Here is a 22,140-nt window from a genome sequence, read left to right on the forward strand (position 1 = left end):
GAACCGCGCATTTCTCGATGACCAGAATTTCAAGGCGACATCTGAGCAATTCGCTAGCATCCGAAATGACCGGTTGATGATTGGGATTTGAAAGCGAAGCGGAAATGCTGTTACGAGCCAGAAATCCATTCTGGACAGTGTGTCATAGGGCAGGCGTTCAAGGCGCTACCGCTCCCCAGCGAGATGTTTCAATCATGAACCCCTTCACCAATGTCTAGCATCTTTCCTGTAGTGATCTATCTGTATCAAAATGCTTTCTAACCCGATGACTACACCACCTTTTATGCAACAGCAGAGTCCAAGTGATTCGTGGGTTGTCCCAGCATCCCCAGCAGCATTCAGTCAAGTCCTAGAACATGCGACGCTGCTACAAAAATGTTTTGACATAGCAAGCAGCTGTCAGTTGACCAAGCTCGGTGATCTCCAGGCTGTCGAGTAGACTTGCGGGGTTGGGGGTGCTGCAGGTCAAGGACAACCACGCGAAAATTTCTAATGCCGCAGCATGCAAGAGGAAAATCTGGTAAAAGACCACTTGATAGCAGGCTCGGCTTGCTATCAGCCACAAAATAGTAGTATGCGATCATCAAATACTATTTGACTGCTGTTTTGCTTTCTCGTGTGCCCTCTGAAAGATCTCCTCTCACCGCCCGCCTGCGACTTCGGAGAGCTTGCTTGCTCTCCACACCTGCGACTCATATATTCAACTTTTTCTACAGCCTGCTCGCCCATCCGTCCACACCCTGCCGCATGACCTAGATAATCATGTCGGCTGTAACCGCGGCTGCGGTGCGCGCAGCGTCGCGTACCGGGAGAATTGCTTCCAGCGTCAGGCAGAACAGAGCTCTTGCCCCACGTATAGCCGTTCCACGCCAACAGAGCTTTCAGCGGCGGCACTACTCTTCACCAGGAGACCCCCAGATATCTACGAGATCGACTGTCGTGCAATTGCTAAGCAACATTGGGTCCAAAAGAGAGGTTCAGCAATATCTGTCACATTTCACATCAGTCTCGTCGCAGCAATTTGCGGTCATCAAGGTTGGGGGAGCTATTTTGACCGAACATCTACAGACTCTCTCATCTGCACTCGCTTTCTTGAATCATGTCGGTCTATACCCGATCGTCGTTCACGGTGCTGGGCCTCAGCTGAACAAAATCCTGGAAGATTCGGGTGTGGAGCCGCAGTTTGAGGAGGGTATTCGCATCACAGATCCTAAGACTTTGGGTATTGCACGTGCTCTCTTCCTCGAAGAGAACTTGCGACTCGTAGAAGAGCTGGAGCGACTCGGTATTCGTGCGCGACCCATCACCTCTGGCGTCTTCACCGCGGATTATCTGGATAAGGAGAAATGGAATCTGGTGGGCAAGATCACACACGTTGATAAGAAGCCCATTGAGGCCGCCATTCAGGCTGGATGCTTGCCTATCCTTACCTCCATGGCCGAATCCACCTCCGGCCAAGTTCTCAATGTCAATGCCGATGTCGCAGCGGGCGAGCTTGCCCGCGCGCTGCAGCCTTTGAAAATCGTATACCTGTCCGAGAAAGGCGGGCTCTTCAACGGCGACACTAAGGAGAAAATCTCTGCTATCAACCTCGACGAGGAATACGACGACCTGATGACCCAATGGTGGGTCCGACACGGAACTCGTCTCAAGATCAGGGAGATGAAGGAATTGCTCATGGATCTGCCCCGTACCTCCAGCGTTGCCATCATCCATCCAGCTGATTTGCAGAAAGAGCTTTTCACTGATTCCGGAGCTGGAACTCTCATCCGCAGAGGCAACAAAGTACACGTCAACTCAAAGATCAGCGACTTCCCTGACCTAAATAAGCTGACCGAGGTCCTGATCCGTGATCGTGAAGGCCTTGATGCCCGCGCTGTGGTTGACCGTTATGTCAAGGGTCTACAGGAGACCACATTCAAGTCTTACTGCGACGAGCCTATGGAGGCCCTGGCCATTGTCATGCCGCCTACGTCCGAGACCTCGATTGCCCATCTCGCTACTCTGACGATCACCCGTCAAGGATGGCTCACTAACGTTGCTGATAACATCTTCGCCAGCATCCGTAAGGACTTCCCAAGATTGATGTGGACTGTCAAAGAAGATGATGAGAATTTGACTTGGTTCTTCGACAAGGCAGACGGCAGCTTCTCCAAAGATGGCGAAGTGCTGTTCTGGTATGGCCTCGAAACTACCGATGAGGTCAAGGAGCTTATGACTGAGTTCAACAAGCACGGCCGTGAGATGTTCGGCGGCATCAACCTGGAGTCGAAGCTGCAGAAGGCTGCCCGTGCGGCTGCTGGTATCGCTTCCCAGGCTGCTCGCTCAGCTGGTCTGTCACAAGCTCGTGCCTACTCGACGTCTGCCCGAAAGTTGGGCTCTTCCAAAAGACCCGGTGTTTCGTATGGGTCATCCCTCGGTGCGAGATCCTACTCAACAACCACCAACCCCAACCCTCCGCTGGGCGCGAAGAACAGCTCCAACGAGAAGCCTTCAAAGGTCGCCATCATCGGTGCTCGAGGCTACACTGGCAAAGCTCTGATCGACCTCGTTAACAATCATCCCAATCTCGACCTCCGGCACGTCTCATCACGCGAGCTTGCGGGGCAGAAGCTCACTGGCTACACCAAAAGAGACATCATCTACGAAAATCTGTCTGTCGAGGATGTCCGTCAGATGGCCGAAAATGGAGATGTAGACTGTTGGGTCATGGCTCTGCCTAATGGTGTCTGCAAGCCATTCGTTGACGCCATTGATGAGGCTGCTAAGGATCAACTCATTGTAGACCTCAGTGCCGACTACAGGTTCGACTCTGCGTGGACATATGGCCTGCCCGAACTTGTGGACAGATCAGCTATTGCAAGAGCAACACGAATCTCGAACCCTGGCTGCTACGCTACTGCGGCTCAGCTCGGTATTGCTCCTCTCATCAACCACCTCGGCGGCCAGCCCACCGTATTCGGTGTTTCTGGCTACTCTGGCGCTGGGACCAAGCCAAGCCCCAAGAACGATGTTGGAAATCTGACCGACAACATCATCCCATACAGCTTGACAGATCATATTCATGAGCGTGAGATATCAACACAGCTTGGAACCCCCATAGCTTTCATTCCTCACGTAGCTGTCTGGTTCCAGGGTATTCACCATACTATCAACATCCCTCTGGCCAAGGAAATGTCATCACGAGACATCAGAAATCTTTATCAGGATCGGTACGCCGGTGAGAAGCTGTTGAAGGTCATCGGCGAAGCACCATCTGTGAAGAAGATCTCTGGAAAACACGGTGTAGAGATGGGTGGCTTTGCTGTTCATTCGAGCGGAAAGCGAGTAGTCGTGTGCGCTACTATTGACAATCTTCTCAAGGGTGCAGCCACACAGTGTCTACGTAAGTTCCAGGATTCCCTCCTTCGTGCAGTCCATCACTCTGACTCTTACACAGAAAACATGAATTTGGCGCTGGGCTATGGCGAGTACGAGGGAATTCCTCTTGAGTAAGGGAGGACTAAAAAATAGTTGCACGGCTCGGGCGAAACGATGTATGGCAGGATCGGCGGCAGCAGCACGCAGGCAGCAATTAGACTTCTAGACAGTCTGGTATCAGAGCACTAGCAGGCGCATCACTAATACATCCTGATCGGAACGGACATGGACCTGACGGATGCCTTCAGACGCGTTCTTTTCGACACGACGCGTTCCGTTTGTCGACAGTGAATCATCGTTCTTGATCTCTCGCGTCCAATTCTCAACTTCTTGTCCGCGCCTTGTCTGCGCCTTGTCTTCGTATTCCACGCCCATGTTCAACACTCAATTTGTACGATTAACTGCTGTCCTGAATACTTGCTGTACAACACTTCAACGATGTTCTACAGCTACGAACGTCAGTCGCCCGGCGAAGCACGTACCCGGCGACAGCCTGCTAACTAAGACCAGTCCTCACCAGTCGCAAGCATGGCGTCGCGACGGTTTGGTATGCTCTCTTCGAAACCCATTGCTTGATCATTGCTGACATCAATGGAAGGCTTGTTGCCACTCTAGGCTCCAAATCCAACCTCAAGAAAGTGACGCGCAAAGCCATCTTGGATGTCGATATTCCTAAGGCCTGCGACACCATCACCGATCCTGAGGCTCCACTGGCCCTCCGTCTGCAGGCTAGCTTGCTGTAAGTACTTTGGGAGGATGAATGACACTAGGAGCTGACACGTGCAGCTATGGCGTCTCGCGCGTCCATTCGCAGCAATGCAACTATGTCCTCAGCGATACTCAGAGCTTCCGCGACAACTTGCGAGGCATCACACAAGTAATGAAGGAACTCGAGATCGACCCTGATGCTGGTCGCACCAGGTGAGTAGAACCAGACGCAGGAGAACAGGAGACTTATGACAATTAGGCCGGACCAGCTCAACATCCCTGAGGATCCCGGTTTCATACCTGATCTCGATCTCAACTTCGATCTCTCTGCCTTTGACATTCCTTCCGACCGCAGCAGTTCTCGTGCCTCCAGCGTCCTATCACCTCATACTCCAGGCTCCAGCAGGACAAGTCTCGATGCCATCGAGCTCGAGGAAGAGGCCGACATGGCTCTCGACATTCCCTCTCTTGACACTCCGAGCGGCTATGGAGGCTTCACCCCTAACTTGAGGCTCGGCTCTAGCGTTGGAATTGGTAGCATCACCAAAGCTACGCCTCGGCCTCCATACGAAGAATCTCCAATCATCGATGATCCAGAGTTCGAAATCGCCGAGGATGGTAGTCTCGTAGCTGTCGAGAGACCACAGACCGGAGCCCGCGAGCACCACACTCCCGCAGGAAGAGCCACCAGTGAGTCAGTCATCAGTGCGAGAGTAAGAGATGAGCACGCAGTGGGGAGCACGGAGCAGGTACGTATACCACATAGGAGCAAGATGAAGCACTCACATATTACAGAACGGTCCGCGGTACAACGAGTACGACGACGGCATGATGGTGCTCGGTGAAGACGATGAGTCTCGTCTTCCTCCAGCTTTGCCGTTTCCCACCGCAGTACTCGCCAGCACTCAGCAACCTGAGCAGATCGAGCAGTCCATCCAACATGGCTCATCCCCTTCCCAGCAGCCTCAGGGTACGTCTACAGAGACCGCTGAAGCACCACAGCGCCGCGCTCGACCTCTCAAGCGCGTGCAGATGGATCTCCGTACGGAGCTTCAAAACAAGGATTTGGGTGATTGGAGCAACAATTACCTCGATAACATGCGCGACTTGACTCGTGCCAAGAACCAAACCCGTTCAACAGCTCAGGCCAAGAGAAACGCTGCCTTTTGGGTGCTCGGACAAGGTCTAGGTCGCGTGCAGACCACCTTCGGTGAAGATCGAGCTCCGCACCCACTGGCTATTTTCAGCGGCCAAGCTTTACTTGATGCTCTACTCTGCCCAGATGCTCTCGAAAGCCCTACTGGATCAAAGAGATCGCGGAGTAGATCTGCTGATCGTGAGGATGAGCGTCGCGTTCGAACTAGAGTCGCTGAAGACGAAGAGATCGGACGGGGTGCAGACAATGGTGGTCAGATCATGGGCTTTGACGACGACGACGACGGCATCATAATGCAAGGGGACGACTTCAAACTGGACAGTGAAATTGGCCGACGCGCAGGATCATCAATTTCAGACGTCGCATCAATTCTACCATGGAACCGTTCAACATCTCGTCAAGGCTCAGCCCAGCCGTTTGGCAGTGCCGGCTTCGGAATTAGCTCTAGCATTGGTGGTCCCAGAAGCGGCATGAAAATTGGCTTTGAATCTCTAGTAGGTGGCATACGTTCCAGGCTGTACTCAGCGAGTCCACTTGTTGGCAAAGGTCGACCTCTGATGGATCTTGATGATCTCATGGAGATGGCCCGACAGGGCGACATGGGCGGCGCAGAGGGTCTTGAAGAGCTTGCCAGCTTCGAGCAATATGGCCCAGCAGCTGCAGTCGACACGCAAACTGCAGCTCAAAGTCAGTGGATGCGGGTCACACTCGAGAACGAAGCGCAGAACTTCCTGGATTTCGTCGAGGCCCAGTTGCTGAAGAGAAGAGAAAATGGCGAGCCAGGTGACTCGGTGACGTTGGATGAATTGCTGCCGCCCATGGACAATACTGGCATCGTGGCGGCGCAGGCCCTGCTCCACGTACTTTCACTGACGACGAAAGGCTTGCTCGAGGTGGAGCAAGAGGAAGCGTTTGGAGCGATCGTCTTGAACATGGTGTATGTTAGCGCGAACTCCGATCGTGGCGCAGACGGCGAAGTTGGTCATCAGCCCGCCGGTACCACACGCACGAGTGACGAGGGCGACGAGATGGAAGCCGAGCCCGACGAGTTGTGAGACTATTGTAGTCGAGACTCAGCGACTTCACGTTGAGATCGCGGCTATCTGTCATGATGCCCCTGTGGGCGAAGACGACTCATGTTGCTTGACGCATACATTGTTCGAACAGCCCAGCTCTCTAGTGGCATTTACATCGTCACGATGTTGTTTGACAGACACCTACAAGGATGCAAACACGATTCAGTTGTTCATGTGACGGCTAGCATGCCAGGACAAGGCAGCAAAAACCAAAAAAACATGTTCTGTGGAGGCTAGGGAGGTGGCCGTGCAACAATACAACCAATGACAATCTGGCGAAGTATGTCAGCCACTGTGGCAGTGCGGGTCGGCTTACGGAGTAAAGAGTCCACGCAATTGCGACAACCAAAGTTTCAGCTTAACAGCGATTATCCTCAGCCGTTTGATCCACTTGATCTCCGTAGCGCGGCCAAGCACGGTTGAAGTGAAGCCGGGTAAGGATTTCGGCGGGCGCAGAGCGTTGTCTGGAAGGCAATACTCTGGAGATGCACAAGCTTCTACAAGGGGCATAGTATCAAGTAGGATTGTGGGAGGACCTCCGCAGCGGCCAACAAAGACCAATGCACGCTGTAAGCCTCCAGTAGTCATGGTAGGACCCGACAAATCGGCAGCGCGTGCCTTGCATCGTCGATTAGCCGGGGTATCCAATGGTGGATGCTCGCTGCCATCTCCGTCAGCGCTTGGTTTGCCTGCATTTTGTGGCTAGCCGTGGAAACTGCACCTTGCAACTCTCCTTGCTCACACCTCTTATCCCCTTGTCGCAGGCACGGCTGGACAGTCTTTCTGGAAGTCAACTTCCGGACTACATAATACTGCTCGACTTGAACCCACCCATCGCCGTCCTTGATCCTGCCTGTGTGCTGCATATCCAGTCTGGCCCACCGAGGTTCCACGATAATACTCGCAAAACCAATAGCTCGCGTGCCGCGTCTCGCTTCCCGTGCTGGCAAGGACAGGCTTTAGCGGTCCATACATCCTTGTTTTGAGCCCTGTTGCCTCGTGGAACTCCAATCTCGATTTCGCCCGCCTGTGGCCTCGCCCGTAAAATCACACTCGTCACAGCGCTGACCGTCCCCGCCGCCTGCCGTCGCTATTTCGACGCATCTACCCACCCTATCACTCTTTCGCGGGAAGCGTATCCAGACGTGAGTCTTAGACACGCCGACATCACGCAAGACAGACACGGGGTCAAGGAGGATGACACAGTCACTGTCTTGAAACCCGTCGGCGTCCCGGATCAAAGCGCCTGTCACATTCCTTTGTCCCCGCCGAATACGAACCAAACGAACTTCCCGTACCAGATTAATTCTGTTTGCATCGCAGTGTGCCTTCAGCCTTGACTGCGCCCTTAGGCCACGCTCAATCTCGCCGGTCCATCGAGCCTCTGAACCACAGAGATGGCCACCAGAGGCTATCCCCCGCAGCCTCATCACTACCAGCACCAGCCGCCGCCTCAACGGCAACATCAGTATGATCAGCGAACTGGTCCACGATGGCAAGAACCTCCCCAGCAGCAGCGAATGCCACCTCCGCGGCAGCAGCAACCACCGCCACAACAGTACAATGGGTATCAAGACCAGTATAGTTATCACGGTGGTTACGGAGGCTACGATTCAGGCTATGATCAACAGAGTTACTATCCAGATCAATACCAAAATCAGAATTATCAAGACCCATATCAGTACAATGACCAGTACTATCAAGATCCAAGGGGACAACCGCCACCTGAGCGACAATACCACTACGACGAGCGGTATCACCAGCAGAATCAGGGCAGACAGACTCCGGCGGATGGTCGGGGTTATGATACACAGCAACACCCGAGAGACCCGAAAGACCGGCAAAGACCCCCTCAGCTAGAGCAGAAAAAGCAGAAACGTAAGTCACAACTTCGGCCTCACAAAGTGTAAAGTGTGAAATATCTGACTTATCCCAGCACGCGAGCGCATACTCACAGATGAGCCTGAGTCTCCTAAGGTTTTAGCTTGGGATAATCCATTTGGTGCATTTCCTGCAAAGAAGGAGAAAGAAGAGAAGAAAGAGAAGAAAGACGACAAAAATGCCAAAGGCGAACAACATCAACTACGTGAGAGCTCGGATTCTAAACAGCAACGCAGCGGAGGATGGGATACCCGCGATCGCCGCGGTGATCAGCAAGAGCCGCGTCCCAACACCTCTCATGGTCAGCAAAGATATCGCGATGAACCTCAGAGACCCAACACGTCCCATGATCAGCGAGCGCCGGGGCCGCCCGAGCAAGCTCCTAATTTCGAGCGAGACGACATGCTTTGGAAGCGCCGGCAGCTTGATGCTGTAGGACCCTCTACCACAGTTGCGCCTCTTCGACCTCAAGTTCCACCAGCGACTTCCCTGCCTTCACGGCCTGTGCCTCAGCGGTCCGTCACTCAGCCTAATCAGTCCAACACCGGTCCAGTAGCTGTCAACGGCTATGACTACAATCGGCCGACAAACGACAAGCATGCCATGGTTGGCGTCCGCCCTCCCGTTCGTCAAGCCAGTGATAACCAATATGATCGTGATCCAAGCTACGCGCCCGTATCACGAAGCCAGACATACGATCAGCAACAAGGCACGACTGAGATGCCAAACTTTGATGCCATGGCACCGAACGTCGCTGAAACCTTGACCGGTCCAAAAACAGTCGAGACGCCGGCCTATGCTAAGAAATCGTACCATACCTTGGCTGTTGACACGCAACCTCCCCCTCCACCGCCTGTACCTGCAGAAAGCCACGAGTCCCCTCTAGCACAATTCACGTTCGATCTGCCTCACAGCAATTCTGCGCCACCGGCCATGGATCGGCTGGCCAGGTCTCCTGAGAAACAAATGATTTCGCCTGCCGGGCATGAACAACAACCTTCTGCTACAGGTCGATTCGAGAGCGCTGCAAAGAACCGAGGGCCAGGAGGCTCTGCTGGTCCTGGGCCTCGCGCCGCTGCTCCTTTCGACTACAACAACCCACCTCTTTCGCCACCCGTTCCTGCACAGAACAACCGGAATTACGATCCAAGAATCGCTCCCCGAGGGGCGTCAAGAGATCAAACTCATAATCCAGCATCGCAGTATCCCCCTCGAGGCGCTAGCCGACCCGATCCAGTTACTACGCGGGATCCCAGCGACCAGTATTCGCAGCAAGATTCTGGGTACTGGACGATGAGTCCCGATCAGAAGCAGATGCAGCCGAATCAGACTGTTAAGCGAGGTGGTCCTGGCTATGGTCGTGGAGGGCCTGAACAGTATGATCGAGGCTATGGCTATGATCCGAGCCTTGGTAATCCGTACGATCCGGATCCGTACACTCAGCAAGATGGATATGACCCGGTTCAACACGGCCAAGGCTATGATCGCAAATCACCTCCTCAACAAGGATATCCTCCCGGCAACTACGCTCAAGGTATGTCCCAACGTTCGGCAGCTTCGAACGCCTCTCACCCAGCACCCTTGAGAAGCTATGGAGGCAGAGCGAGTGCCGATGGTTCCCGTCCAGAAGTGCCCCCTCCCACTGGAGGTGGCTACGACCGTCCACCCCCTATACGACCAGGTCTCATGAATAGCCAGCCACCTCCTCAGCCGCGCGGGTCATCAGGATCACCAATGCAGCAAGTACCCGCACGTCCGCAACAGCAGAACATGCCTCAGAGCAATCTACAGGCGCGGCGCACTTCTGCTACTTCTGAGGAGAACAAGCCAACTGTGACCGTTGCGGAGCTTAACAGCATGCGCGAGCAATTCAAAGAGCATCCCAACGACTTCGCCCTTGGTCTTCGTTTTGCCAAGAGGCTTGTTGAAGCGGCTAAGGTTCTGTCCAACGAGAACGGCCGTGCCGACCCGAAGCAAGTAGCCCGCAATCGTGAACGTTATATCGACGATGCGCACAAAGTAGTCAAGAAGATGGTGAATGCTGGCTCGACCGATGCAATGTTCTACCTAGCCGACTGCTATGGTCAAGGCAGTCTTGGTCTCCCAGTTGATGCCAAGGAAGCCTTCCACCTCTACCAGTCCGCGGCGAAAATGAACCATCCTCAGTCCGCGTACCGTGTTGCCGTGTGCTGCGAACTGGGCAATGAAGAGGGAGGTGGCACGCGTCGGGACCCTATGAAGGCCATTCAATGGTACAAACGTGCCGCAACTCTCGGGGACACTCCTGCTATGTACAAGATGGGTATGATTCAACTCAAGGGACTACTTGGTCAGCAACGCGACCCACGTCAGGCCGTTTCGTGGCTGAAAAGGGCTGCCGAGCGCGCCGACAAAGACAACCCTCACGCCTTGCATGAGTTGGGCCTGCTTTATGAATCTGCCAAGCCAGAGGACCACATCTTGCGGGACGAGCGATACGCCTTCGACCTCTTCAGTCAGGCGGCCGAGTTGGGCTACAAATACAGCCAATTCCGCCTGGGGTCTGCTTTTGAGTATGGCGCCTTGGGCTGTCCGATCGATCAGCGGCAGAGTATTGCATGGTACAGCAAGGCGGCTGGCCAGGGCGAGCATCAAAGCGAGTTGGCGCTGAGCGGCTGGTACTTGACAGGCGCTGGGGATCTAGTGAAGCAGAATGACCAGGAAGCGTTCCTATGGGCACGCAAGGCAGCGAGTAGTGGACTGGCCAAAGCAGAGTTTGCTATGGGGTATGTTATTTTCTCCTCATTCTTATGTTTGGACGTAATGCTAACAACGGTCTTGCAGCTACTACTGCGAAATGGGCATCGGCACACGCGCGGATCTAGAGGAGGCGAAGAGATGGTATTACCGTGCGGCGGCGCAGGGATTTCCCAAAGCGAGAGAGCGGCTCGAGGAACTGAAGATGGGAACGAAAGGGAAGAAGAAGGAGATCCGGCGCAGTAATGCGCGAGAAGGGGACTGCATAGTAATGTGATGAGGAGATCCATGTTTTCTATAGAGGCGGAAAGCGGAACTTCAGTGTTGGGGATATTACAAACTCCATGAGGCGCTTGGGAGGCAGAAATTAGGATCTGAGGTTGTCAATATCAACCCAGACCCAGGGGGGAGAAGATGAAGTCCATGATGATGGATATTGATGGTAATGAGCTTATGGATCATGAACACTGTGGCCAAGTACGGCGGCGTGTATGTATAGATAGAGAATTTACCCAGAGATGCGCTGGTGCTTTTGATATCGCGGGAATTCGCACTGAATCTCAGAGGTTGATAGTAAGGTGATTGCGATGACCTACCTCGCCAAGTACACCTACATTCTGTGGCTCTCGTGTGAGGTCCTTGGTGCGGCACAATATTGGGCAGCTGGTGCAAGGCCAAATCATGAATTCAGGATATCCGAGGTCACGAGCGGACGCATACTAGTACTGTGTATACATACGTATGCCTTGGCATTGACGGACAGAGCGACTAACGCAGAATACACTATGCTGACAAAGTCGTTTTTAAGCGCCGCACACGGCTGCTTGGAGGCAACAAGGTAATTCTGTTCGGGGACGAGTTTCGTGTACCAACTGTTTCGTGCGCTGAGCTGGATGCAGGCGGCAGTCCCTGCAACCGCCAGGTCATGATTCTGGAGAAACAACACGTTTGTGAAATCGTATGTCGTATCGAGGCAGCCAATCGTGTCTTCGCAACACCGAGCCTAACCCAAAGGAAGACCAAAAAGCGACTTTGCCGGACTCGCCTGACGTCGCGCAGCATACTTGTATGTATCAAGGAAACGCAGTAGCCTAGCCAGGCGACGATATTTGGCACCCTTTAAAAGTCTTACATGTAGGGCCTGTCCCTGATTCCTGACTTCATATTGTCTCTAGGTGTTTATGAGATTCGGTGGTACGTTGGTCTTACTCGTGTGCGACTTTGATCTTGGGATCCATCTCCCTACCAGTGGATACCACGGGTATGCGAGGACCTCCATAGACTCGCCCTTTAACATCTTGCTGTTGAACGGCATATCTCTTGTGGTCTTCGAGGGCTTTTCTCTTCACCGGCCTCGGTCTCAATTACTTCTGGGAGAAGGATACCTGGACTAGCAATTCCACGATTTCCCACTGCAATCATGCAGCTCAGCACCCTGGTCCTCCTCGCTGCCATCCCTCTTTACTTCCTGGTCCGCAGCGTCCACCGAAACATTCAGTTCCGCCGCTTCTCGCGCCTCAACAATGCCTCCGCCCCACCCATGTTGCCCTCCTCTGTCCTGACGCTCCATTTGGATTGGCTCATCACCGCGATCCGGATGGCGACCTCTCATTCCATGATCGCCCATTTCAGGTCTCTCTTCACTACTCTCCAAATATCGACACTGAGTGAACCTCCGGTGTTGCTCGGACTTCTTGGTTCCAGCGCCATCGTGACGCAGGACAAGGAGAACATCAAGGCGCTCCTCGCCATGCATGTGGACGACTACGCCATCGAACCTGTACGACACGAGCTACATCCGCTGCTTGGGCAAGGAATCTTCAATTCCGACGGGGAGAAATGGGCGCTGATGCGAGCGAACCTGAGGCCTTGGTTTGGTCGAGGTTCCATACGGAAGTCCAGCAAGAAGGGGCAAAGGAGCGATCTGCACCACGCCCTCCGTGGCATGGAGGGTCTCGATCTCTACGACCTCGCGGGCCGCTCGGAGAAGCCGGTGCAGAAACTCCTGGAGAGCCTGCGCGCTCAATGGACCAACGGCCGGACCGTGGATCTTTCTCCTCTTTTCTTCCATCTGATGTTCGACACTTCAACGGGCATGACATTTGCGACGCCCTCGGCGCCGCCTTCCCCATCTGCCTATCCCGAGGAAACCGCTGAGCTGGAGGCTTATCGGAATGCCCGTACCTGGCACCGCCTCGGCGGCTGGGGTATAGGCGTCCCCAAAAACGTTCCACACACGGATACCATGTCGGTCTCAGATTTCGAAGCGGTCTTCGACCGTGCCTTCCTCTGGCTCGCCGAGAGCAACATCGAGGTCATGGGCGTACGCATGCCCAACGAGAGTTTCTTCCGAGACTGCGAGATCATCAAGTCGTACCTCGCTACGCAGGTGGATGCCGCGATCCTGCGACGGGACACCGAAAAGTCACGCGCCAAGGTAGAAGGCAGCCAGGGAGCGACCCAAAAGCCGTTGGGCGCGCTGATTGACCATCTCGCGGCGCTGGAGCCCCCCATGGCCCGCGACGACATCCGCGACGAGGCTCTGCATATCCTCTTCGCGGCCCGCGACACCACCGCCGGCACCATGTGCGACCTCTTCTGGCTATTATCCCGTCACCAAGGCGTGCTGACGCGCCTACGGACCGAGATTCTAACACACTTTCCCCAGGGCGGTTCGCCGGAGGAGATCACGTTTGAGCGCACAAAGCAGCTGCTGTACCTGAGTGCCGTTATCAAAGAGACGATCCGGCTGCATCCCGTGTTGCCCTTCAATGCCAAAGCGGCTGTGAAGGACACGATACTGCCCCGTGGCGGCGGTCCGGATGGCAAGGGCAAGGTCGCGGTCCGCAAAGGCACACACATCGTCTGGTTCACGTATGGCTTGCACCGGAACGAAAAAGTGTACGGCGCGGACGTCGACGCCATGCGGCCGGAGCGGTGGCTGGACGGTCGAGACGTCGATGCCGATGACAAGGACTGGTTGGACACGGGCCACGGTGACGAGAACGGCGCGTTAGGAGCTGACGTGCGGTCGCCCACCACACCCGGGGCACCAGGAACGGCGCCCAAGGGCATCAGGCCTGGATGGGCGTACATTCCATTCAATGGCGGGCCGCGCACCTGTATTGGCCAGCAGTTCGCCTTGGGAACGCTCAGCTACGTCACGGTACGGGTGCTGCAGGAGTTGGAGCGCGAGGGGTTGCGCATGGTGAGTAGGGATGCGGACCCGTGGACGGAGAAGTTCTCGTTGACGGCGAAGAACTTGAATGGATGTAAGGTTGCGTTTGTGCGTGAAGAGGACGGGTTGAAGGAATGTTGAGGTGCTGCCCGTGGAGCAGCGTTGGGACATAGATGAGTCAGGAGACAGAGAGAGAGAAGAGGTGACATTCTGTCGAGGAGGTGGTATAGTAGGCGCCACGAGAACATGAACATGAGTGTCTCTGCATTTAGCTGCGAGATGAATATGTATTCCACCCCCCTGCTCTGCCGAGATACATCGAGGTGCTTACACCAGCTGTGCACAAACCACCCAGCATAGCTCGCTCAAACGCCCTCGCCCTCTCTACTACGTGGCATCATGTTCTCCCCACGCCGAGACCAGCAAGCACCGCAGGCAAGAGGCGTGCCACCACCACCCATCTACCCCATTGAGGCACACGCGCAATATCGAAACGTGAAGGTCTGGCGCTCTGTAACTTTGTCTTTGCTCCACCATCTCGCAGCGGATGGTAGGAGTCAAAGGACTTTTGAAGTCGCTCGTTCTGAACAATTGCAATGCATTGGAGATGATGGGGGTCAAGGCCTGTGGACACTTGCTTTTCTCCAAATTGGAGAAATTCATAAAGGCTCGTCGGATTCGGGGGTAGAGTGGAGGGAGAGGGAGGGGTAAAGCAAGAGACGACTTGAGAAGAATACCTAGTTGCGGGCAGCCCTTACTCAATCCTTTTCTTCCCGCTATATACACCCACCGGCGAAACTCGACAGTATAAGCCTGCGAATCAAACAGGACGCGCAAATTGGACCCGATACCTCTAGTGTGGTTGTTTGGAGGAGCAGGAAGCATTTCGCCGTGGCTGTCCACTGTCTTAGGTTTCGGCTGGCGCACCGTCTATCTGTCCCTGTAACAAGCCTCGCACAAGCAGGTCCTTGTATCTCCTCCGGACCAATACTGCATAAGCATAATCGATCTAGCTTTCTCCTCCGCATTTCTAAGATGTCCTCCACAGCCACGGTGCCTGCGACTCAGCGCGCCCAAGTTCTCAAAGCCTTCAATGAACCATACACCTTCACGGCCACGCATCCCACGCCACCGGCCCCGAAAGACTACGAGCTGCTAGTGCAAGTCAAAGCCGCATCCTACTGCCACACTGATGCCGTTTTCGCCTCAGGCGCCATGCAGCAGGTCCTGCCCCGGATCGGCAGCCATGAGTTCTGTGGCGTCATCCACTCGTTCGGGCCCAAAGCACAGGAGGCTGCAGCCGCCCTAGGACTGAAGGAGGGTATGATAGTGGGATGTCCCGGCCGAGCCCTCAATCCCTGTGGCGAGTGTCAGGAGTGCGCGAGTGGGGAAGCGGCTGGCGATTATCCTGGATATGGTGTATGGTGCACGAAAGCGGGCAACCTGGGCCTGACCAGCGACGGTGGTTGGCAAGAGTGGGCCATTGTGGATTCGAGACAGGTTGCGCCAGTGCCCGAGGGCCTGGCTGCTGTGGAGGTCGCGCCGCTCATGTGCGCCGGCGTGACTATTTGGAGCGCTATTGAAAAGGCGGGCGTGGACATGGCCGACAAAATGAAGAACAAAAACAAGCGTGTCGCAGTTTTAGGGGCGGGAGGAGGTCTGGGGCACCTTGGCGTGCAGTTCGCGAGTCTGCTAGGCGTTGAGGTATTGGCAGTGGATGTTGGTGATGCATTGAAGATGACCGAGGAAGTCAAGAAGGAGACTGAGGCACTTGGTGGGGGAAAGGTACACGTCGTTGATGCACGGCATGACCCAACCGAGGTCAAAAGCCGTATTTTCGGCGAGGTAGCGCCAGGGCTGGAAGGCGAAAGAGGCTGCGATGCTTCCATTGTCTTGCCAGAGGCTCAAGCCGCGTTCGATTTCGGAATGGCGATTCTGAAAAACCACAGCAAGTGCGTCGTGGTCAGCTTTCCCAAAGATGGCTGGAAATTTCAGCCCCGGGATACCGTGTTCCGCCATATTGATGTTGTGGGTGTGCTTGTCGGCAGGAACAAGCAGCTCAGAGCGATGCTCAAGTTTGCGGCCGAACAAGGTGTTCGAGCGAAAATCAGGACTTATGCCCTTGAGAATCTGAATGGTCTTGTAGAAGACTATCACAAAGGTGCCGGTGGGAAGTTGGTGGTAGATCTGGAAAAGGCAGCTTGAATCACTAGCCGTCCCGTCGAAATCTGGGCATGTTCTTTGCATCTTTGGACTTCTCACGCTTCTTCTTTCGTTTCTCCGCTTTATCTCTGGCGCGCTTGCCCATGCTAGCCACTCGCTCTTCTTCGGCTTGCTTTCTGATCTCACCAGGCTTGAGGTAGTAGGGCTTAGCCTTCTGGCCGGCTCGAATCGCTTCGCGTTCCTTCTGGTTGTGCTCCGTCACAATCTTACTCTCTCTCTGTCGAGCTTCAGCATTGCGGATTTTAGCTTCGGCCGACATGACTTTTCGTTTCAGAGCTGCCACCAACTCTGGATCCTTGGTCTTTTTGATCTGAGCTTTCAAGTCCAGAATCTCTACTGCTTGGTAAGTGGTGAGGAAGGCGTAGTTCTTGTTGGCTTTGTCCACAGTGTTTTTGTCAAAAGTGGAGGACATGATAGTCGGGTCGAAACGAGGGTCTCGGGACTTGATCGCTGGGGAAGGCTCAAAAACGTCTCTCTTTCTCGAGACTTGTTGTCGCGACGACAAAACCGTGGGGGCATGCTTTGACGTCCTCGAGATCTTATTTGGCTTCTTCATATCCTTCGCACGATTCTGTGACTTTTGGTCGTTGTCTTCTTGCACGGCCCCCGGATCTGCAGCGTTCTGAGACCATTTTCGTTTTTTCGATGGCGGAGCGTATCTCTCTTGCGCCTCTGCTAGCACACCGAAACTGATGTCGTTTAGAGCACTTTTAGATGACTCTTGTCCAGCATCGTCAGGATTTCCAGCTTCTGAAGTCTGCGCCACGCCCTCTAGCAGGTCGGACTCGTCCTCGGACTCAGACTCAGTCTCGCCGCTACCAGAAGTTGACCCCTCGTTCGAGGGCTCATCTTCGTAATCGGAGGAATGGGAGAACTCGTTGAGCTTCTCATCGTCTACTACATCCGGTCGAAGTCGTATTGGACCGCGTGAGGCTGATTTCAGAGCCATGATGTCGTCGCAGCAACGCGGAGCGCCTTCGAATAATTTTGGTAGAAGTCATGAACATCTCGGTTATGCCTGCCGGAAACCTCTATCGATAACGAGCTCGCCTGCGCTTTCCAAATTCTGCACCTGGACGCCTCCATTTTTCGGCGCCGCTGCCTGCTTGTCGAACTTGCGCCTCACCTCAGTATCACTCGTCTTTCGAGCATATTTCGTGCGGGCTTCGAACCCGTCAGATCCCCATCATTGCACGCTGCAAGTTGCGTCTCATTCTTCACGGCCAAGCCTGGTTACGAAAAGTGAAGCTCACTCGCCATGTCTTATTCAACAGTTGCTAACACTCTTCCTCAGTGGACACCAGCGGGCTCCTACGGGCTCCCACCGGCAGCTCCATTTTATCCCCATCAATACCAGCTCCCTAACCCGCACACCATGGGTCAAAAGAAGAAGCCTCAAGCCGCGCCTGCCGGTCCTCGCACGTCTGCAAACCCCTTCAGGCCTGCTGGCGATCATTACGCTCCTGATGCTACGCAAAAACCAGCCTCATACCATCCAAACGTGTCGCACAATCCAGTCGAAGCGTATAGGAATAATCATCCGGCACAATGGGGTCCACCAGCACCGACACCGTGGGGCTACAACAATCACGCACCCGCTTTACCGATCGCTCACGGACGGCGTCAGAATCCGCAGTCTAAAGTGAGTATGCCTGCGATCTACTCTCTGGTGGATGCATGGCGATCATATAAGGCTGATACAAGACACTGTCAGGAACTTGCACCACATACAACATGGAGCACTCAGCAGAACCATGGTTTGAGCGGCCCCCAGACTGGTGTAAGTTTGGCGATGCCGCAGCAGACAAACATTCGACCTCAAGCACAGAGCTTCCAGCCGGGCCAAAGGTTAGTGAATGGGTATCAACCTCATTCAAATTACAGGATTGACAAGTCTAGCCGGCACAGCTTGCGATCTAGCCAGAGCCGTCCCATCACATCAGCAGTCGCCAATCATATTGTCCAGTCCATTGAGACTGATGCAGTGCCACAACATCGGACTCGTCAATTGCCGATTCGCATTGCCGCACCTCGTGACGATAGATCTCGTAAGGCTACACCACGACGGGAGCCAACTCCGATCAATACGACTATTGAGCCCGTTCCTGTACCCAAGGCATCTATAGCCTACATGAAACGTGCTCAGGATGTGACCGAGAAACTACACTCGCCGCGCAAACTTCTCGTCCTCCTGGACCTCAACGGTACGCTGGTCTATCGACATGGCAGCCGACGGCAATTCTCGGTCAAGAGACCGGGTGTTGATCGCCTGCTCGAATACTTGTTCGGCAACCATGCTGTCGTGATCTTCACTTCTGCTACTCAACGGTCTGCTGAAAAAATGGCTCAAGAGCTACTGACTCCCCAGCAATACGGTCAGCTCATCACGATTTGCGCGCGTGAGCACCTTGGGTTGAAGCCGGAGCAGTTTCACAACAAGGTACAGGTCTACAAAAACCTCAACACGGTTTGGAGAGCCAAGGAGGTCAGGCAATCTGCCTCCGAAGAAGGGCACCTGTGGGATATGACAAACACTATCCTCATCGACGATTCAGTTGTCAAAGCGAAAAGCCATCCGCACAACTTACTGCAGGTGCCAGAGTTCATGCATCCGGAATTCAACAGCAAGAAAGCACAGAAAAAGTGGACTGACGCTGAAATCAAGGTTATGCATAGTGTTGAGAAGAAGCTAGAAGAGTTGAAATCCTGTTCCAACGTCGCCTGCCAGATTCGTAAGTGGCAAGAGGGCCAGGATCCCTTCCCTGGCGCTGTCGGTGAAAGAATAGACGAGGGGGTATTGAATGCGATCCAGGAGGAAGCTGTGCAAGTACCGCAGAAATCTTCGGACATTGCAGCGAAATACCCAACGCCTGCGAGCATTGGCCAAAGTGACAATGGGAGCAGTGTCGATGAGGAGGACGGTGATTATGATCCCCAGCAATGGCAGGGAGTCAAGCTGCCGACTCCTTCGGCGGAGGACTCGGTGGATGAGTCTCGGTCTCGGAAAGATGTGGCTATGAGGTGGAAGTCGAAGACACCCTCAAGCTCCAAGACAATGAAGAGCGAGAGGGTTGTCAATGAAGTTGTGCGAAGTCCTTCACCGGTCACTGAGAAGCATTTCAGCTGGTTGTCGTACGGGAAAGAAACGTGAAGGATGTTGCGTGCAAATATAGGACGTGGCATCGACACAGTCATCTCGGAACGCCGGGCGTAGGGATCTCACGAGAGGACGGAGATTTTGATGTAGCAAAAGCGCCAGCGGCAACGCGAACGTGTTCAAGCTACGTGAACAAGCACTGCCCAATAGAAAAGGAGCGAAGGTCGCAAACAAGCTTGTGCATCATGTGACTTTTCTGCTTGCAAACCGAACGTTGCTCTATCTACCCGCAGTGTGCTTTTCGTAGTCTGCTGGACTATCTATGAAGCGACGAAAGACAGACAACGCTGACTCTACTTTGAGCATGGTATGGTGCTGGTATCGAGGGGCATCATCATCCGTCATCTCTACATCCTCACATGACCGTTGTGAAGTGGCCTCGTCTCGTCATCACATCTTCCATTATCGTGGCTCAGTCTTCTGGTACCTGCTAAGTGAATACAGCACATCAGAGCATTGACCGAGCGTTCAGCGCCCGCTTGTGCAAGCGAAACGCCTACTTGAAGACCTTGCCGTCGGCCCACTCGTAGGTCTTGCCGTTGACCTCAATGGGCTTGTCCCAAGACCACTCGTCCTCGACGAAGGCCTTATCCTCGGGCTTGGAGGGGTCGAGCTTGGTGAACTCGTAGGATTCCCAGTCGGGGGCGACATCGAAGGCGGGGAGCGCCTCCTGACCACGGACCAAGAAGGCACCACGGATGACGCTGTCGTTGGTCTGGCCATAGACGGAGCAAGCTCCGAAGAGGTACTTGCGAGAAGCCTCGAGACGTGCGAAGAAACCACCTGAAAAATCAGTCAACTAGGCATAGGAAGGAAAAGGGTACTGAATGCTTACCAACGAGGTTGGCACTCATGAAGGTCATGGTGAGCTCATCGTTGTACTTGTAGTCGACGCGCCACAGGGAGTACTCATCCGGCTTGTAGTTCTCCCAGAACCAGGGAAGGGCGACCTCACGGGTCTCCTCATTGGAGTACTTGCGCTTCCAGTCATCGAGGATGAGAGTTGGCTTGCCAAGAGCCTCAATGGGGTGCTTGGCCTTGGGAGCTTCGGGCTTGGGCTCGTCGTCTTCCTCGTCGGCGGCGGGCTTGGGAGCAGCGGCCTTGGGAGCCGCGGCAGGTTTGGGCTCCTTCTTGGGAGGGGTATACTTGACAGCCTCCTCGACGAAGATGGGCTTCTCAACAACGGCCTTCCAGATGGGCTGGTTGACCAAAGTCTCGAACCAACGGGTGATGTTGGGGTACTCGGAGCGGAAAGACTTGTCGAAGACATACTGGAAGCCCCGAGAGGCCTGGGAGGCAAGAAGCAGATCGGCCAGAGTGACACGCTCACCAACCAGGAATGTGTTGACGAGGAAGTGACTCTCGAGAACGTTGACAGCCTTGAGAGTGGCGGCCTTACCGTCCTCGACGTTCTTCTTGTTGTAGGGATCCTTGCCAATCAGGGGGCGGAACCAGCTTCCGAGCGCAGGGAGAAGCTCCGAGTTGGAAAAGGACATCCAGCGGACGATGGACGCACTGTTTTGGTTAGCGATCGATTCAATGACAGCGTGAACGGGGAGTCTCAACTAGTCTTTTTTCGTCTTTCCCAAAAGGGTAGTCTTCTCGTTCTGCGAAGCGACTAGAGAGACGATTAGCTCATGTTTGAGTGGATTGGTAGTAGATATTGTTGGAGTATAGTTGCTAGGTCAGAGTTCGTGTAGGTCAACAATGTTTGTTCAGACAGGGATAACTGAAAATTGGAATTTCTCATCTCGTGACGGATCTCGGGTTGCTTTTGGCACTCACAGTAGATGGCGATAGCAATGACTTCGGTCAAAACGAAATCATCCGCACCATGGAAGGTCGGGACTCTGTTGAGGGGGTTGAGCTTCTGGTAGTCGACGGATGTATTTGGAGGGCGAGTATCGACGAGCTCGACGTCTAGCTCATTGGCTTTGGCAACCGCCAAAAGCACTTTCAGAAAGTTAGCGATGCTTCATGGTAGGTGTTTCGGCCGTCCGAGCGGCGGTGATGGACGAATTGCTGCTAGAGACTTACCGGTAGAGCGCGCATTATCGGGAAACCCGTAGAGCTTGCCGAAAGACATTTTGGCTAATCTTGTACCGGTCGTGTAATGTCAAGAGGTAAAGAAAAGTTGCAGGGTGAGTCAAAATATTTTGAAGCCGTCGAGGGGTAGAAGATGGAGATTTTTGGGCTGCGGGTCAGGGACCGCAGCCAAGGCCAGATATGCCAAGCCTACCACTAGCCTTGCTGTACTACCGATGTACCGGCGTGATCAGTCTCACGTTCCCCCGCAAACCTCATGACCCTTGTACGGTCTAGGAACATCGATGGCCAAAACATATTCGCTGATGTCAGTTGCCACTTTAACCCGGCGGCCGCGATCTAGCTCTTGGCTACGGCGGTACCCAGCTGTGTGAAAGACTAGGTTATTTCAAATGGCACCAGGCTCCTGCTTCTGTGCATAGACCAGTAATTCAGGCCCTGCCCGGTCTTTAGCCGCCAATGGAGATATGTCTCAGGGGATCTCACTAGCCAGCAGAAACCTGAGAGTACTGAGCTCGCTGAGGTCGCCGAGGTCGCCGAGGTCGTCGAGGCCATGCGG

The 22,140-nt window shown here is 54.3% G+C and overlaps 8 protein-coding genes across 8 annotated transcripts; 6 read left to right on the plus strand and 2 right to left on the minus strand.

Moving 5' to 3' along the window:
* Positions 1–762: 762 nt before the first annotated feature.
* Positions 763–3,495, plus strand: HMPREF1541_04383 (N-acetyl-gamma-glutamyl-phosphate reductase; the record flags this gene model as incomplete). The annotated part of the gene is made up of 2 exons (XM_008718729.1): positions 763–3,385; positions 3,440–3,495. The coding sequence occupies 2 exons, from the start codon at positions 763–765 to the stop codon at positions 3,493–3,495; spliced, it is 2,679 nt and encodes an 892-aa protein (XP_008716951.1).
* Positions 3,496–3,858: 363 nt separating this feature from the next.
* On the plus strand, positions 3,859–6,339 carry HMPREF1541_04384 (uncharacterized protein; the record flags this gene model as incomplete). Its single annotated transcript, XM_008718730.1, has 6 exons — positions 3,859–3,877; positions 3,931–3,967; positions 4,019–4,159; positions 4,207–4,341; positions 4,388–4,877; positions 4,924–6,339. The coding sequence occupies 6 exons, from the start codon at positions 3,859–3,861 to the stop codon at positions 6,337–6,339; spliced, it is 2,238 nt and encodes a 745-aa protein (XP_008716952.1).
* A 1,418-nt stretch (positions 6,340–7,757) lies between these two features.
* Positions 7,758–11,254, plus strand: HMPREF1541_04385 (uncharacterized protein; the record flags this gene model as incomplete). The annotated part of the gene is made up of 3 exons (XM_008718731.1): positions 7,758–8,238; positions 8,297–11,006; positions 11,065–11,254. The coding sequence occupies 3 exons, from the start codon at positions 7,758–7,760 to the stop codon at positions 11,252–11,254; spliced, it is 3,381 nt and encodes a 1,126-aa protein (XP_008716953.1).
* A 1,143-nt stretch (positions 11,255–12,397) lies between these two features.
* HMPREF1541_04386 (uncharacterized protein) lies at positions 12,398–14,296 on the plus strand (the record flags this gene model as incomplete). Its single annotated transcript, XM_008718732.1, has 1 exon — positions 12,398–14,296. One exon carries the CDS (start codon positions 12,398–12,400, stop codon positions 14,294–14,296), a length of 1,899 nt encoding a protein of 632 aa, XP_008716954.1.
* Positions 14,297–15,190: 894 nt separating this feature from the next.
* Positions 15,191–16,360, plus strand: HMPREF1541_04387 (uncharacterized protein; the record flags this gene model as incomplete). The annotated part of the gene is made up of 1 exon (XM_008718733.1): positions 15,191–16,360. One exon carries the CDS (start codon positions 15,191–15,193, stop codon positions 16,358–16,360), a length of 1,170 nt encoding a protein of 389 aa, XP_008716955.1.
* Positions 16,361–16,364: 4 nt separating this feature from the next.
* On the minus strand, positions 16,365–17,327 carry HMPREF1541_04388 (uncharacterized protein; the record flags this gene model as incomplete). Its single annotated transcript, XM_008718734.1, has 1 exon — positions 16,365–17,327. The coding sequence occupies one exon, from the start codon at positions 17,325–17,327 to the stop codon at positions 16,365–16,367; it is 963 nt and encodes a 320-aa protein (XP_008716956.1).
* A 426-nt stretch (positions 17,328–17,753) lies between these two features.
* HMPREF1541_04389 (uncharacterized protein) lies at positions 17,754–19,529 on the plus strand (the record flags this gene model as incomplete). Its single annotated transcript, XM_008718735.1, has 3 exons — positions 17,754–18,020; positions 18,093–18,226; positions 18,263–19,529. 3 exons carry the CDS (start codon positions 17,754–17,756, stop codon positions 19,527–19,529), a joined length of 1,668 nt encoding a protein of 555 aa, XP_008716957.1.
* A 502-nt stretch (positions 19,530–20,031) lies between these two features.
* On the minus strand, positions 20,032–21,621 carry HMPREF1541_04390 (uncharacterized protein; the record flags this gene model as incomplete). The annotated part of the gene is made up of 5 exons (XM_008718736.1): positions 20,032–20,318; positions 20,371–21,050; positions 21,102–21,153; positions 21,321–21,488; positions 21,573–21,621. 5 exons carry the CDS (start codon positions 21,619–21,621, stop codon positions 20,032–20,034), a joined length of 1,236 nt encoding a protein of 411 aa, XP_008716958.1.
* Positions 21,622–22,140: the final 519 nt, after the last annotated feature.

This window comes from Cyphellophora europaea (assembly GCF_000365145.1).
Source record: "Cyphellophora europaea CBS 101466 unplaced genomic scaffold supercont1.4, whole genome shotgun sequence".
Taxonomy (NCBI): Eukaryota; Fungi; Ascomycota; class Eurotiomycetes; order Chaetothyriales; family Cyphellophoraceae; genus Cyphellophora; species Cyphellophora europaea.